Below are 17,473 nucleotides of genomic sequence, written 5' to 3' on the forward strand. Positions count from 1 at the left end.
AGGAGCAGTGACACAACCCCTGCTGCAGACAGACACAGAGACAATTGTAATGTATATGAACACCTTAAACCTCCTCCTCTGGTCCCACACACATATCACTATTCTGTTCTGAAGAGCCACTTTTTTTTGATTGGCAATTTCTTGCCCCGAGTTGAAGATGGTCCATCCCTCATAGTGAACAGAAACCGGTCCAACGGACCCCCCATCCTATAATAATAGGGGTTTTCCCCCTTTTTTTTGGCAACAAAACTGAAACCTTTTTACGAGGAATCATGTGTGCATTAACCACAATACTTGTGGTCAAAATGCAAACAAAAAACACACTCTGATAATGTATTGGCATTGGCCTTGAAACTGATTGGTCCACACCAGAGACGGCTTTCTTTTGAGCCTCGTCTTAATTGGTGCTAGACCAGAGGATGCAAAAAATTAACCCGTAAAAACAAAGTTTTTCACTATAAATCCTTTATATGCGTGGAGGCTAGAGTCCTCTCGTCCTCTGGCTTGAGATGGCTGCCACCTATGGGTCAGATGATTGCCTGCCACCATTAAGCAATTGGTAATTAAATATAATTTATTTTTTCCTAAAAGTGTAAAATTTTGGGAAAAAAAAAATTTCACGAAAATACATTGTCACGCACAACGAGTCTGTGTGCAAAATGTCAGCTCGATTGGATCACGGGAAGTGGGTTAAAACACGCCTGAAAGATTTGCACGGTCGTAAGCGCGCAAGTGAAGTATTGGAATTGACGGCAGGAACTTCTTGACGGGTAACACACTTTTATTAAATCTTTACGTTCACAATACAACGTGTGGTCTCCTTTCTTCCGACTACACACTCCACTAATCTCGTGTAAACTCTATGCCTCTGGCTACACACGCTACACTTGACTCGTGTAGACCCTATGCCTCTGGCTACACACAATACACTCGACTCGTGTAGACCCTATGCCTCTGGCTACACACTACACTCGACTCGTGTAGACCCTACGCCCCTGGCTACACACAATGCATTCGGCTCGTGTAGACCTTATGCCTCTGGCTACACACTACACTCGCCTCTGGGTTACACAGAGTCCCGGTCCCGTTAGGACAGCGGGACTAGGTACCGCAGGGCCCTAGGTCTTCATCCCCGTCTTCATTCTTCGCTGGTTACATACTGCCCTTACGCCTGTGTGCATCCCCTTTTATAGCCCCTGCTCACGAGAGACGGAGCTGATCCGGACGTCGACGTGAGCATCGTTCCCTCGTGGACCAATCACGACGCACTCTCTCTACGATCCGTTTTCCCCAGCGCGTGTTAACACTCCTCTACCAATCACACCGCGCTGCCACCCGATCACTCCCTCTCAGCGCGTCACGGGCCCACAGCCAATCAGTACCCCGTAACCCACGACCCCGCGCTGACCCCTGATCCTCCACCGTCAGCACGCGTCACCACCTACACAGCCAATCATTACGCGCTGGCATACGATCCCTAATCCCAGCGCGTATCACCTCTACACAAGCAAGCAAGCAAGCAAGTGAACTTAATATAAAGGATTTAAAAAGGCGTACAGCTCAAAGACAATGCACTATCAGAGTAATGAGAGCTCGGGGTGAGCATCTACATCATTAGACCTCCTTTGCCTGTACCAACATATAATAATAGGGTTTCTCCCCTTTTTTCTGGCAACAAAACCGAAACCTTTTTACAAGGATTCATGTTACTACATTAACCACAATACTTGCAGTCAAAATGCAAAGAAAGCTGTCTCTTGGTGTAGACCAATCAGTTTCAAGGACAATGCATATATTTCGATTTAAAGCTTTCGTGACTGCAGGGATTCATCTTCTTGGTTCTTTCGGTAAAGTCACATAGAAGGGAAGTAATAAAATAATATAAATAAAACATAATAAAATAATTCTCACGACGTTTCGGCCACAACGCAAGCAGCCGTCCTCAGGTGAAGAATGAGACAATGCCAAGCTAGGAGCCTATATATAAGCTGCGTTGGAGGTGGAAGAGAGAGCGCCTTAACAAAAGAATGTGCATATGAAGAGGAATTTAGCATATACATGGAAAATGCGTAGGAGGTGGGCGGGGGGGTTTCAAAGTCATATTATGCCCATGCATTATGCAGGATCAACAGCACCAAGGGGGGGTGCAGGGATTAGCAGTAACAGAGGAAAGGAATGTTAATGATATGTAGCTGCAGTTACTCAACAACCACGTAGAAAACTAAAGTATAAACTACATAAAAAACTAAAGTATAAATTGCATAGCACCATCAGTATACTTACTATACTCTACACTAAGCTGAGTTACTAACAGCAAGTAATACATTACAATTCTACGTCGTAAAAATTATATAATATGCTTCCATCTAAACTTAAACTTCCACCTCCAACGCAGCTTATATATAAGCTCCTAGCTTGGCATTGTCTCATTCTTCACCTGAGGACGGCTGCTTGCGTTGTGGCCGAAACGTCGTGAGAATTATTTTATTATGTTTTATTTTTATTATTTTATTACTTCCCTTCTACGTGACTTTACCGAAAGAACCAAGAAAATGCATATATTGTAATAGTAATAGGTTTTTACCCTTTCAACTGGTACAAAAACTGACACCTTTATACAAGGCATCATGTTTGCAATAATCACAACACAAGCAGTCAAAATGCAAACAAAAAGAAACAACTCTGATGATGATAAGGATATGCACTATCCTTGAAGTTGATTGGTCCACACCCGAGACAGCTTTTCTTAGAGCCTAGTCTCCATTGGTGTGCATATCATTATCATCATCAGAGTTGTTTATTTTTGTTTGCATTTTGACTGCTTGTGTTGTGATTATTGCAAACATGATGCCTTGTATAAAGGTGTCAATTGTTGTACCAGTTGAAAGGGTAAAAACCTATTACTATATTTTGCCACTGGTAAAGGAGGTCTCATAGTGTAAATGCATATATTATCAGAGTGTGTTTTTTGTTTGCATTTTGACCACAAGTATTGTGGTTAATGCAGTAACATTATTCCTTGTAAAAAGGTTTAAGTTTTGTTGCCAGAAAAAAGGGGAAAAACCCTATGATTATACTTTGGTACTGGCAAAGGAGGTCTAATGATGTGGACCCCATCCTGCATTCCAGAGGTCCAGGGCAGTAACTGTCCAGCTCCTGACAGAGAGAAGTGTCAGCCTCTCCTCCTCTGCAGTGAGCGTTAAAACACTTATAACATGTCCTCCCACAGTAGGTTTTTCTTTAAAGCTTTCGTGACTGCAGGGATTCATCTTCTTGGTTCTTTCGGTAAAGTCACGTAGAAGGGAAGTAATAAAATAATAAAAATAAAACATAATAAAAAAAACAATTCTCACGACGTTTCGGCCACAACGCAAGCAGCCGTCCTCAGGTGAAGACCAGGTCTGTCGAGGCGACAGCGTCTGAATGAAACAGCACACGTGCTTGGAGCATGTATATAAGCTGGGTTGGAAGGGGGGAAAAGAGCGCCTTGACAAAAGAATATGCATATCAAGAGGCATATTCTTTTGTCAAGGCGCTCTTTATTTTTATTATTTTATTACTTCCCTTCTCCGCAACTTTACCGAAAGAACCAAGAAGAGGAGTAGGTTTCTCGTTGTTATTTCAGGAGTGAACAAAAAGGGTTACGGGGTTCAGGTCGCCTGGCTCCTCTAGAATGGGGGTTTGGGTCAAAAGATGCCACAAAGGGCCTGTTCCACCCCCACCCTGGGACCTCCGGCACAATCTTCAATTTAACTTTCTTTAATTTTTTATGGGAATTGAGTTGAAGGCTGAGTAGGGGGCAGTCATCACCAGCTCCCTCGTACCCATCCCAGAGTCCCCTGTGGCTACCATGAAGGGAACAGCCGATTTGCTCAGTCACCACGGCCCATTGCCGGTGGCAACCGCCGAGGATGCGCAGGGGGGTGTTGCGTTCTCCAGCCCAAACAGACGCACGTTCACCCACTCACAATCACACCCAAAGATCCCCCCGTGTTGCCTTAACAGACTGTTGGGGCAAGTGCTGTTAGCGAGCACCTAAGAAGGCTGGAACGGCACACGACGAGGTGGTGGGTGGCCAGCACCACGTCCGACCGCCTTTGTCTCCCCCAGTGGCGATGTTTACTACACAATGCACCACGTACTAATTTGAGGCTGAGTCGACCTAGGGGAGGCCCAGGAACGATTCAGATAATCGTCACTGGTGTTGGCCGTGAGCAGGATGGAACTCAGGTTGCCGGGCTTGTGGCGCGGCGCGCTAAACGCGACACTACCGCTCGTCACACACAGCAAGAGACAAAAATCCACCGTGTAGCCTGAACAGACTGTTGGGGCAAGTGCTGCTAGCGAGCACGTGTAGAGGTATTACGTAACGGGGTGTGGCGAGCTGTTACGTTGGGGGCGTCTACATCAACGTCCGCAAACGGTCACCACCCTGGGGGGCTGTGTGGGAGGCTGTGGCTGGGATCCCGCACAGCCCCACCCCTCGGCAGTGAGAGAGAGAGAGCTGGAGGCAGTCGTCAGAGTCCGAAGAGAATGAAGAGCCAGTGAAGATTGAAGAGCGACTAGCCTAGCCCTGGGACTACCGCCCTGTCTCGCAGTTCTTATAAGAGCCGAGCAGGGCAAGCCAGGGGCGACCTCAGAGCAGCGAGGTCTGGGTCCCTGTGAGGGCCAGACTCGAGTGGCTGAGGGTCGGACCTGAGCCGAAGCTGGGCCAGGTGAGTTAGCCTCCTTTAGGATGGTCTGAGATAGAGGGGAGTAGTAGGAGCTCACGGGGAACGCGAGCCGAGGAACACATCCTCTAGTAGAATCGGGTGAAGGGGCCGTTACCCCTTCGAGTGTGAGGGTTCGCTACGAGCTGCTGTATCGTAGCTCTTGTTAATAAATAAGTGTTGCCTCTATCGACGTCTTCTGCGCTACTTAGGCTCCTGCACACGTATAAAGGCCTGCACGACACGCGAGGGGGTGGGTGGCCAACACCACGCCCGGCCGCCTTTGTTTCCCCAGTGGCGATGTTAACACACCACACCAGGTACTCATTTGAGGCTGAACAGCAGAGATTTCCCTGCGCCATAGACACACAGATATATATAATCACACACACACACAAGGCAGCAGTAGGCGAGGCAGTTGTAATGACACATCACGCTATAACAACACTGCTGGTTTATCCAGGATGTTTTTGTTGCGCGTCGTCGCTTTAAGATGTTCTCTGTTGATATTTTTCGATTTAAAGCTTTCGTGACAGCAGGGATTCATCTTCTTGGTTCTTTCGGTAAAGTCACGTAGAAGGGAAATAATAAAATAATATAAAAAATTCAAATTCTCACGATGTTTCGGCCACAACGCAAGCAGCCGTCCTCAGGTGGAGAACAGGTCTGTCGGGGAGACGGTCTGAATCTGTCTCCTCGACAGACGCTGTTCTCCACCTGAGGACGGCTGCTTGCGTTGTGGCCGAAACGTCGTGAGAATTATTTTATTATGTTTTATTATTATTATTTTATTATTTCCATTCTACGTGACTTTACCGAAAGAACCAAGAAGATGTTCATATTTTGTTTGTTGCGGTTGCACCCGACTCAAGAGCCGCATGGCTCCCAGGGCTATACCCAATAAATGAAACTTGAACACAGTGAAGCCTGAAAACCAGTGACCATCCCTCCCCTGAGCAGTTCGCTTGGGAGCTCACCTCTGCCCGTTGTTCTACCGGGTCTCCGACTCTTTGCACTCGCTCAGCTATCCACCTCACAGGGGGCGCGGGCTACACTACAGCTCCCGCACACAATCACACACCCACACACAGTCACAACAACCGCCACCATTCGCCACTAAGTGGCGGTGACGTCACCACGACACTTGTGCCAGGCCATGTGCACCTTGAGGCTACCACGTGAAGTGTCGAACGCCCGCTGGCAGGAGGTCACGGGGCAGACCCAGCAGGTGCCACGGATCGACTGACTGAGATGACCGAGATGACTGGCTGATGCACCACCTGTGCCCCCTACTGTGCCAACATTCACACACCCACCCACACAACAAAGATCCCCCGTATAGCCTTAACAGAATGTAGGGGCAAGTGCTGTTAGCGAGCACCTATGAAGGCCGGAACGGTACACGAACGAGGAGGTGGGTGGCCAGCACCACGCCCGGCCGCCTTTGGTTCCCCAGTGGCGATGTTTACACACCTCACCAGGTACTCATTTAAGGCTGAGTCGACCTAGGGGAGGCCCAGGACCGGTTCAGATAATCGTCACTGGTGTTAGCCGTGAGCGGGAATCGAACCCGGGTCGCCAGGTTCAGCGGTAGTGTAGCGGTTAGCGCAGCGCGCTAACCGCTACACTACCACTCCCCAACAGTCACACACCCACCCACCCACACACATCCACCCACCCACACACACACCCACACCCACCCCCACACCCACCCACACACACACACACACACACCCACCCACACACACCCACCCACACACACAGCCATACCCCCCGGCACTCACCGTCGACGGCGTTCTGTTTGGGCGGCGTGAGGGACGTGCCTCCTCATCCTCGCTGCTCGATCCATCGCCGTACATCAGGTACCTGACGCATACAAACACAAACATCCCCCCAATTCTGAGAAAACTGTGAGAACAAATGCTCTAACAGTTGATGATGCTGGATGCAATTACCAGCGAAACGTTGTACTCAATTTTTTTTTTAATGTTGTGGTTTCACGCTTCAACACACCGGTGGGCTAAAGCAGTGAACTATTTGTCTTTTGTCAACGTGACACTTTTTTTAAATCCTTTATATTAAGTTCACTTGCGTGCTTGCTTGCGCGCTTACGACCGTGCAAATCTTTCAGTCGTTTTTAAACCCACTTCCCGTGATCCAATCGAGCTGACATTTTGCACACAGACTCGTTGTGCGTGCCAATTAATGTTCGTGAAAAAAAATTCCTAAATTTTCCACTTTTTAGGAAAACATTTTTTTCATATTTTATTTAAAATACCAATGTGATAAAAATGAAACTCTTACTCAAGAAAAACTGAAATGAATAATAAAATAAAACCGATGCCACGCATATAAAGGATTTATAGTGAAAAACTTTGTTTTTACGGGTACATTTTTTACTGATTGGCCGTGTCGGGTGGTGGAGGGTTACGACACATTTATAAATAACGCCATCTAAACCCAAAAACGTTGATTATGAATAAAATTGGTCGCGAAAGCCTACATGTTAAACAGAGCAAATGCTTCTTCTTGGTTCTTTCGGTAAAGTCACGTAGAAGGGAAATAATAAAATAATAAAAATAAAACATTATAAAATATGAATTATTTTAAAATAATTATTTTTAAAAGTCACGTAGAAGGGAAATAATAAAATAATAAAAATAAAACATAATAAAATATAAATTATTTTAAAATAATTATTTTTAAAAGAATTCTTATTTTATGATGTTTTATTTTTATTATTTTATTATTTCCCTTCTACGTGACTTTACCGAAATAACCAAGAAGATGAATCCCTGCAGTCACGAAAGCTTTAAATCGAAATTTAAGGTAATACCCATCGCTTTCACACTCACATCTGCTGCTGTGTCTTCACCGAACTCTAAACAGATTTTATTTAAAGCTAGCCTATCACTAATCTCAGAAAGAATTAGGTTACTCCTTTTTTACACCTGACGGAAGGAAGCTTGTGTTGCCTCCGAAACGTCGTGATTTTATTTAGTTGTTTTCATTTATTTGATTTCTTGTTTCACCTACGTGACTTTACCGAAAAAACCAAAGAGTATGAATCCTTGCAGTCACAAAAGCTTCAAATCTAGAATCTGCTGCTGATTAATTTCTGCGTGGTCCATCTCCGATGGTGTCCTCACTGCCGTGAGCGTTGACACTCCACCATGCCCCGTCCTTGCCTTCATGCATCATCGCTAGCAGCTGGAGGTTGACATCATCACCTCCCCACCATCTTCCAGATGTCTAAACGAAATCTGTGAGGGTTCAAGACTGTGGCTCCATAGGTCTGCCCCGGTGACTTGCCAGTGGCAAGCACCTTCCACACTTTCACACAATAGCCTCAAAGCGCACCTAGCCTGGTACAACCGCTATGGCGAACGCACCGCCATATTATGCTCATGCACATGTGTCTGACCGCCTCTCCATTCGTGCAGGCAAGTCCTCTTATAAGTGGGTAAGGCTCCACTGAGCTGCTGTACACAGCTCTTTTTCAGAAGCGGCCTGGCTGTCAAAAATGATAGCTCAACAAAGTGGGCTTATCACGGCGTGGAAATGTATAGGAGCCAAAAACTCTGAACTCACGTTGATTCTACAAATGTGGAGGAAAAAACCACAAAGATCCAGAAAGAAAAAAAAATCACACGATCAAGGATAGACACCGCAAACTACAAATATGCAGCAGGCGTCAGGGTCGGACGACTTTCTGTGTCTCTACGTGCATCTCCCCGTGTCTCCCCGTGTCTCCCCTTCTCACCCGTGTCTCCCCTTCTCACCCGTGTCTCCCCTTCTCACCCGTGTCTCCCCTTCTCACCCGTGTCTCCCCTTCTCACCCGTGTCTCCCCTTCTCACCCGTGTCTCCCCTTCTCACCCGTGTCTCCCCTTCTCACCCGTGTCTCCCCTTCTCACCCGTGTCTCCCCTTCTCACCCGTGTCTCCCCTTCTCACCCGTGTCTCCCCTTCTCACCCGTGTCTCCCCTTCTCACCCGTGTCTCCCCTTCTCACCCGTGTCTCCCCTTCTCACCCGTGTCTCCCCTTCTCACCCGTGTCTCCCCTTCTCACCCGCTGTCTCCCCTCTCTCACCCCGTGTCTCCCCTCTCACCCGTGTCTCCCTTCTCACCCGTGTCTCCCCTTCTCACCCGTGTCTCCCCTTCTCACCCGTGTCTCCCCTTCTCACCCGTGTCTCCCCTTCTCACCCGTGTCTCCCCTTCTCACCCGTGTCTCCCTTCTCACCCGTGTCTCCCCTTCTCACCCGTGTCTCCCCTTCTCACCCGTGTCTCCCCCCTTCTCACACCGTGCTCCCCTTCTCACCCGTGTCTCCCCTTCTCACCCGTGTCTCCCCCTTCTCACTCCGTGTCTCCCCTTCTCACCCGTGTCTCCCCTTCTCACCCGTGTCTCCCCCTTCTCACCCGTGTCTCCCATTCTCACTCGTGTCTACCCTCCACCGTGTCTCCCCTTCTCACCCGTGTCTTCCCTTGTCACCCGTGTCTCCCCCTTGTCACCCGTGTCTCCCCTTGTCACCCGTGTCTCCCCGTGTCTGCCCGTGTCTGCCCGTGTCTCCCCGTGTCTCCCCTTCTCACCCGTGTCTCCCCTTCTCACCCCGTGTCACCCCGTGTCTCCCCGTGTCTCCCCATGTCTCCCCGTGTCTCCCCGTGTCTCACCGGCGCTCTGCGAGTCTCCGACCCTGGGCGGCGCTGTCCTCCAGCCACTCTCTCCGCACCACGAGAGCCCCGGCAGCCTGCGCCTGACGGCTCTTGGGTGTGCGGGCAAACGCACAGCTGAGACGTGGGGAGACACGGGGAGACACGGGGAGACAAGTTGAGATGCGGGGAAACGCGGGGAGAGACGCGGGGAGAGACGCGGGGAGAGACGCGGGGAGAGACGCGGGGAGAGACGGGGTGACGAGTTGAGACGTGGGAAAACACGGGGTCACATGGAGACACGGGGAGACACGGGGTGACATGGGTAGACAAGTTGAGATGCGGGGAAACGCGGGGAGAGACGCGGGGAGAGACGCGGGGAGAGACGCGGGGAGAGACGCGGTGACGAGTTGAGACGTGGGAAGACACGGGGTCACATGGAGACACGGGAAGAGACACGGGAAGAGACGCGAGGGTGAGACGCGGGGGTGAGACACGCAGAGGGGTGGGACACGGAAACACAGGGGAGACACAGACGTGGAGATGAGGGAAAAACAGATCAAGGGGGAGGAATGTCGGGGGATGAGTGTGGTTCCCCATGACCTCCCCCCTGTGCTACTCTCACCCCCCCAGTGCCCCCCCCGTGCCCCCCCCAGTGCCCCCTTCTCACCCGCCCCGCCCCCCCCCCGGTGCCCCCTTCTCGCCCCCCCCCCTCCCCCCCCGTATCTCACACGAGGTGGGTGCAGCCCGGTCCCCAGTCGGGCCGGTAGCGAGCGCCCAGCCCCAGGGCCAGGTCGCGCAGCGTGGAGCGCAGGGGGTTGGTGAAGCCGCTGAGCGAGACCACCACCCCGCACAGCGCAGGCTGGCCAGGAGACGCGGGGGGGGCAGAAGCTGCCGGGGGAGGGGACCTGACCCCACGAGCGCTGCCTGTTGGGGTGGGGGGCAGATCAGGTGGGGGGGGGTGGGGCGGTTAGCGCAACGGGCAGCCTCGGAGTCACCACCACCATCGTCATTATCATCATCACCGTCGCCACCATCGTCACCACCTCTACCATCATCACCACCACTACCATCATCACCACCGCTACCATCATCACCACCGCTACCATAATCAACACCACTACCATCATCACCACCGCTACCATCATCACCACCGCTACCATCATCACCACCGCTACCATCATCACCACCACTACCATAATCACCACCACTACCATAATCACCACCACTACCATCATCATCAACGCTACCATCATCACCACCACTACCGTCATCACCACCGCTACCATCGTCACCACCACGACCATCCTCACCACCGCTACGATCATCACCACCACTACCATCATCATCACCGCTACCATCATCACCACCGCTACCATCATCATCACCACCACCATCATCATCATCACCACCACCATCATCATCATCACCACCACTACCATCATCACCACCACTACGATAATCACCACCGCTATCATCATCATTATCACCGCCACCGTCACTACCACTACCATCATCACCACCACTACCATCATCACCACCACTACCATCATCACCACCGCTATCATCATCATCACCACCGTCACCACCCTCTTCACCCCACTGTCAGCATCACCATCATCAACATCATCATCATCTCCACCATCGTCGTCACCACTATCGTCACCACCATAACCACAATAATTATCGTCACAACCACAACCATCACCACTGTAACCACCACCATCATTATGATGATCATCATCATCATCACCACCACCACCATTGTCATCATCACGACCACCATCACCATGATCACCACCATTACGACCACCACCATCACAAGCATCGTCAACACCGTCACCACCATCACCACCATCACAACCATCAAAACGCCATAACCACCAACAATAGCCACCGGTCACCACTAAGTGGCGGTGACATCACCACGGCACTTGTGCCAGGCTAGGTGCACCATCAGGCCTCGCTGGTAGGAAGTAACGGGACAGACCCTGGTGCCGTGGGTTGACTTACAGAAATTACTGGCAGATGCACTACCTGTGCCCTTTGCTGTGCCAACTTACTGCGTTCTCATTGCCCCGTGCTCTGCCTATTGTTGTGAGCGTCCCTCCTTTGCCCTCCGCTGTTGCTGCGTCCTTCACGAACCTCCAGCTGTACCGCACCAGTCCATCTCTTCTCGAGCCCATACCGTTGCACGTTTAAACCCCCTCTATCCGGCCAAACAAAAGGTGCTTGGGCATGCGCTGGCTTGGCATGCAGGCTACGTGACCCAGCCAACGCAACCTTGCCTGCCAGAGGAGCTCACTGATGGGAATGTGTCCAGATCTTTCAAGGATTGTGAGCTCCTCACACAATCCAGCCTGGTTAAACGCAGGATAGATCATAGGCAGGCCAGCCTGAATGGCTCTAACTGCCGAAGATGTTCCATTAGAGGGGTCCACGTTTCACAAGCATCGACAAGGGAGGGCCGAGAAGACCTGCAGCTTTGTATGGAGCGACATACCAGGCATCTTCCACACAGCAGCGTTAAACAGAAGATACAAGATAAATGCCACTTGCTTCGAATCTGGCCTGGGTATGTGAAAACATCCACGCTCTCCACATGGGCAGCGGAGGGGATGGAGTGTTTGATGACACAAAATACCCAGGCAGGTGTATGGCTGGATAGTGGGGCATGAGGCTGGGTAGTGGAGTGTGTGGCGGAGTAGTGGAGTGAGTGGCTGGATAGTGGAGTGTGTGGCTGGGTAGTGGAGTGTGTGGGTAGTGGAGTGTGTGGCTGGGTAGTGGAGTGAGTGGCTGGATAGTGGAGTGTGTGGGTAGTGGAGTGTGTGGGTAGTGGAGCGTGTGGCTGGGTAGTGGAGTGTGTGGGTAGTGGAGCGTGTGGCTGGGTAGTGGAGTGTGTGGGTAGTGGAGTGCGTGGTTGGGTAGTGCAGCGTGTGGCTGGGTAGTGGAGCGTGTGGCTGGGTAGTGGAGTGTGTGGGTAGTGGAGTGCGTGGTTGGGTAGTGCAGCGTGTGGCTGGGTAGTGGAGCGAGTGGCTGGGTAGTGGAGTGTGTGGGTAGTGGAGTGTGTGGCTGGGTAGTGGAGTGAGTGGCTGGGTAGTGGAGTGAGTGGCTGGGTAGTGGAGTGAGTGGCTGGGTAGTGGAGTGAGTGGCTGGGTAGTGGAGTGAGTGGCTGGGTAGTGGAGTGAGTGGCTGGGTAGTGGAGTGAGTGGCTGGGTAGTGGAGTGAGTGGCTGGGTAGTGGGAGTGAGTGGCTGGGTAGTGGAGTGTGTGGCTGGGTAGTGGAGTGAGTGGCTGGGTAGTGGAGTGAGTGGCTGGGTAGTGGAGTGTGTGGCTGGGTAGTGGAGTGAGTGGCTGGGTAGTGGAGTGAGTGGCTGGGTAGTGGAGTGAGTGGCTGGGTAGTGGAGTGAGTGGCTGGGTAGTGGAGTGTGTGGCTGGGTAGTGGAGTGAGTGGCTGGGTAGTGGAGTGAGTGGCTGGGTAGTGGAGTGTGTGGCTGGGTAGTGGAGTGTGTGGCTGGGTAGTGGAGTGTGTGGGTAGTGGAGTGTGTGGCTGGGTAGTGGAGTGTGTGGCTGGGTAGTGGAGTGAGTGGCTGGGTAGTGGAGTGAGTGGCTGGATAGTGGAGCGTGTGGCTGGATAGAGGTTTGCGGAGCCCCAATGTGGTTTGAGTCCTACAAGGATGCCATATTCTCTGTCCATCTGCTATAGCAACAGAGGTGTAGGGATTTTAAAGCGGACCTACATAGCTACTATATTAACCTGGTAAGGCCTATGATAAAATCAATAGGCCAGGTATTTGTTTTATTCTGTGCGTTTGGGGTTCCACTGTTCACAATCATTAAAGACCTTCATGATGGTGGGCAGGCACACACACACTCACTCACCCCGCACTCTTTCACATTCACCATCTCTCAAGCTCACTCATTCACGCTCACTCTCTCACTGCTCCCAACCACCCACCGGCTTTGCTCGCCCCGTGGTTGTTGTTGTTGTGGTTGTTGTTGTTGTTGTTGCTGCTGCTGCTGCTCCGCGCGAACGAGCTCTGTGCAGGTGATGCAGCTGCTCCTTCTCTCCGGCCTCCACCACCTCCGAGAAGGAGAGAGAGAGAGCTCCATCCCTCACTCCACCACACACACGCTCACCACACACACCACACACTCTCACACTTACAATTATCACACAACTCTGATAATGATATGCACTGTCCTTGAAGTTGATTGGTCCACACCCAAGACAGCTTTTCTTAGAGCCTAGTCTCCATTGGTGTTGGACCAGATGACGCCAAAAGGCGTACAACTCAAAGACAGCGCACTATCAGAGTATTGAGAGCTCGGGGTAAGCATTTACACTACGAGACCTCCTTTACCAGTGGCAAAATATAGTGGTAGGTTTTTACCCTTTCAACTGGTACAAAAAAGCTGTCTCAGGTGTGGACCAATCAACTTCAAGGACAGTGCATATCATTATCATCATCAGAGTTGTTTCTTTTTGTTTGCAATTTGACTGCTTGTGTTGTGGTTATTGCAAACATGATGCCTTGTAAACAGGTGTCAGTTTTTGTACCAGTTGAAAGGTCAAAAACCTATCACTTCATTAATTCTTGTTAAAAACCGCATGCGGATAATTGAGAGTATTTATCTGGCAACAAAACTGACACCTTTTTACAAGGAGTCATGTTTGCTTAGACCGCAATACCTGCAGTCATAATACAAACAAAAAACATAACTCTGATAATGTGCACTGTCCTTGAAGTTGATTGGTCTATGCAAACATGACTCCTTGTAAAAAGGTGTCAGTTTTGTTGCCAGATAGAAGGGTAAAAAAACAATTATCATATTTTTACTGGCAAATGAGGTTCCCATAGTGTAGATGCTTGCCCCGAGCTCTCATACTCTGATGGTGCATTGTCTTTGAGTTGTGCGCCTTTTGGCGTCATCTGGTCCAACCCATGTGAGACTAGGCTCTAAGGAAAGCTGTCTCGGGTGTGGACCAATCAACTTCAAGGACAGTGCATACATTATCAGAGTTATGTCTTTTGTTTGCATTATGACCGCAGGTATTGTGGTCTATGCAAACATGACTCCTTGTAAAAAGGTGTCAGTTTTGTTGCCAGATAGAAGGGTAAAAAACCAATTATCATATTTTTACTGGAAAATGAGGTTCCCATAGAGTCTACTATTTGTTTTATTCTAGAAGTGGGTAAGGCCCCACTGAGTAGCTATTTTTTCAGAAGCAGCGACCTGGTTATCAGCAATGGTAGCCCAACAAAGTAGTGGCTCATCACCATCGCGATCAAATTCATAGCAGGAGCCAAATCACTCAAAAATGCACGGTAACATTGATTGTAAATGTGGAGGGGATAAAAAATTAACCCGTAAAAACAAAGTTTTTCACTATAAATCCTTTATATGCGTGGCGTCGGTTTTATTTTATTATTCATTTCTGTTTTTCTTGAGTAAGAGTTCCATTTTTATCACATTGGTATTTTAAATTAAATATGAACATTTTTTTCCTAAACAGTGTAAAATTTTGGAATTTTTTTTCACGAAAATGCATTGTCACGCACAACGAGTCTGTGTGCAAAATGTCAGCTCGATTGGATCACGGGAAGTGGGTTAAAAAACGACCGAAAGATTTGCACGGTCGTAAGCACGCAAGCAAGCAAGTAAGTGAACTTAATATAAAGGATTTAAATAAAAAACGACCGAAAGATTTGCACGGTCGTAAGCGCGCAAGCAAGCAAGTAAGTGAACTTAATATAAAGGATTTAAATAAAAAACGACCGAAAGATTTGCACGGTCGTAAGCGCGCAAGCAAGCAAGTAAGTGAACTTAATATAAAGGATTTAAATAAAAAACGACCGAAAGATTTGCACGGTCGTAAGCGCGCAAGCAAGCAAGCAAGTGAACTTAATATAAAGGATTTAAAAAGTGGAAGACCTGGAGAAAAATCCACGCGACCACCAAGGGAGAGCGAGAAAGACTGCTCACTCCGAAGATACAGCAGCAGGCAGTCTCAGGATCCGGAGTCGAACCCACGACCTTCTGTATACCAAATTTCGATTCAAAGCTTTCGTGACTGCAGGGATTCATCTTCTTGGTTCTTTCAGTAAAGTCACGTAGAAGGGAAATAATAAAATAATACAAATAAAACATCATAAAATACAATTCTCACGACGTTTCAGCCACAACGCAAGCAGCCGTCCCTCAGGTGAAGAACAGGTCTGTCGGAAAGACAGCGTCTGTATACCAGTCGAGGTAGTTAACATCTCCTCGCCACCGGGTAGTCAGGGTCGTGATCGAACCCACAATTCTGTATACCAGGCGAGGTAGTTAACATCCCCATCTGAGCAGCGCAACCCGGAGACACAAACCTCGTGAAGGGTCCATCAGGAGGCCCTCTCCTCCTCCACCTTGTCCACCTTGTCCACCTTGTCCCCCTCCTCCTCCCCCTCCTCCACCTCCGCCCCACTCGCCCTGCGGCCGCCTCTTCCGTGGTTGGGAGGTCACGGGCAAGTCAAACTTCCTCTTGAGGCACGCGGCCTGAGAGCAGAGAGGCACAGGACAGAGACACGGCACACTGAGACAGAGAAACACGGAGACAAACACAGGACACTGAGACAGAGAGACACAGGACAGAGACACGGCACACTGAGACAGAGAGACACTGAGACACAGAGACACGGGACAGAGACACGGGGCACACTGAGACAGAGAGATACAGGACACTGAGACACAGGACACTGAGACACAGAGACAGTGAGGTAGAGACACGGCACACTGAGACAGAGAGACACTGAGGTAGAGACACTGAGACAGAGAGACATGGCACACTGAGAATGAGAGACACTGAAACAATGGACGCTAAGACACTGAGACAGAGACACTTAGACACAGACACTTAGACACAGAGACACTGAGACACAGGACACTGAGACAAAGAGAGTCTGAGACAGAGACACAGGACAGAGACACGGCACACTGAGACAGAGAGACACGGCACACTGAGACAGAGACACTGAGACAGAGACAGTCTGAGACAGAGAGACACAGGACAGAGACACGGCACACTGAGACAGAGAGACACGGCACACTGAGACACTTAGACACAGAGACACAGAGACACTGAGACAGAGAGACACAGGACAGAGACACGGCACACTGAGACAGAGAGACACTGAGACAATGGACGCTAAGACACAGAGACACTGAGGCAGAGACACGGGACACTGAGACAAAGAGAGTCCGAGACAGAGAGACATGGGACACTGAGAAAGAGAGATACGGGAAGTGAGGAGACCTGGGGCTTGATGGTGGAGCTGGGTGAGGAGGGAGACCCAGGTAGATCGCCCAGTGCAGCCCTGGCATAGCTCAGAGCTATGAACACAGAAACAGTCAACAATCAATACCAAATTTTCGATTTAAAGCTTTCGTGACTGCAGGGATTCATCTTCTTGGTTCTTTCGGTAAAGTCGTCACGTAGAAGGGAAGTAATAAAATAATAAAAATAAAACAATAAAATACAATTCTCACGACGTTTCGGCCACAACGCAAGCAGCCGTCCTCAGGTGAAGAACAGGTCTGTCGGAAAGACAGCGTCTGAATGAACGCTGTCTTTCCGACAGACGCGTCTTTCCGACAGACCTGTTCTTCACCTGAGGACGGCTGCTTGCGTTGTGGCCGAAACGTCGTGAGAATTATTTTATTATGTTTAATTTTTATTATTTTATTATTTCCCTTCTACGTGACTTTACCGAAAGAACCAAGAAGATGAATCAATACCAATACCCGCCATTCGCCAATAAGTAACGGTGACGTCACCACAACGCCTGTGCCAGGCCAGGTGCACGTGAAGTGTCGACGGCTCGCTAACAGGAGGTCTCTGGACAGACCCAGGTGCCATGGGCTGGCTGACCGAGATGACTGGTAGATGTACCAGCAGTACCCCCTACTGTGCCAACTTGCAGCATTTTAGCCGCCCGGCGCTCCGCTCGTTGTTGTGAGCGTCGCTCCTCTGCCCGCAGTTGTTGTTTATGGACAACTGCCTCCAACTGCGCAGTAGCGTCCTTCACGAGCATAGAGGCTGATCATACCGCTGGTACCAGTGTTCGGCAAGTCCACTC

General features: G+C 49.8%; 1 protein-coding gene across 3 annotated transcripts in view; it reads right to left on the reverse strand.

Moving 5' to 3' along the window:
• LOC133339414 (DNA repair protein XRCC1-like) overlaps positions 1-17,473 on the reverse strand; it is a 55,121-nt gene that overhangs the window by 13,872 nt on the left and 23,776 nt on the right. Inside the window, exons 7-13 of one of the 3 annotated variants that reach the window (XM_061547558.1) lie at positions 16,651-16,727; positions 15,725-15,893; positions 13,312-13,437; positions 10,086-10,281; positions 9,376-9,492; positions 6,494-6,575; positions 5,687-5,758 (exon numbers count right to left, since the gene is read on the reverse strand). In XM_061547558.1, coding sequence (XP_061403542.1) covers positions 5,687-5,758; positions 6,494-6,575; positions 9,376-9,492; positions 10,086-10,281; positions 13,312-13,437; positions 15,725-15,893; positions 16,651-16,727 — 839 coding nt within the window. Of the gene's footprint in view, positions 1-5,686; positions 5,759-6,493; positions 6,576-9,375; positions 9,493-10,085; positions 10,282-13,311; positions 13,489-15,724; positions 15,894-16,650; positions 16,728-17,473 lie in introns of all 3 variants that reach the window. The other 2 variants (XM_061547557.1, XM_061547559.1) reach the window with 2 other exon arrangements.

The sequence above is a fragment of the Lethenteron reissneri genome, unplaced genomic scaffold (assembly GCF_015708825.2).
Source record: "Lethenteron reissneri isolate LAM-NWPU_2019-01 unplaced genomic scaffold, ASM1570882v1 scaffold_1864, whole genome shotgun sequence".
NCBI classification, from domain to species: domain Eukaryota; kingdom Metazoa; phylum Chordata; class Hyperoartia; order Petromyzontiformes; family Petromyzontidae; genus Lethenteron; species Lethenteron reissneri.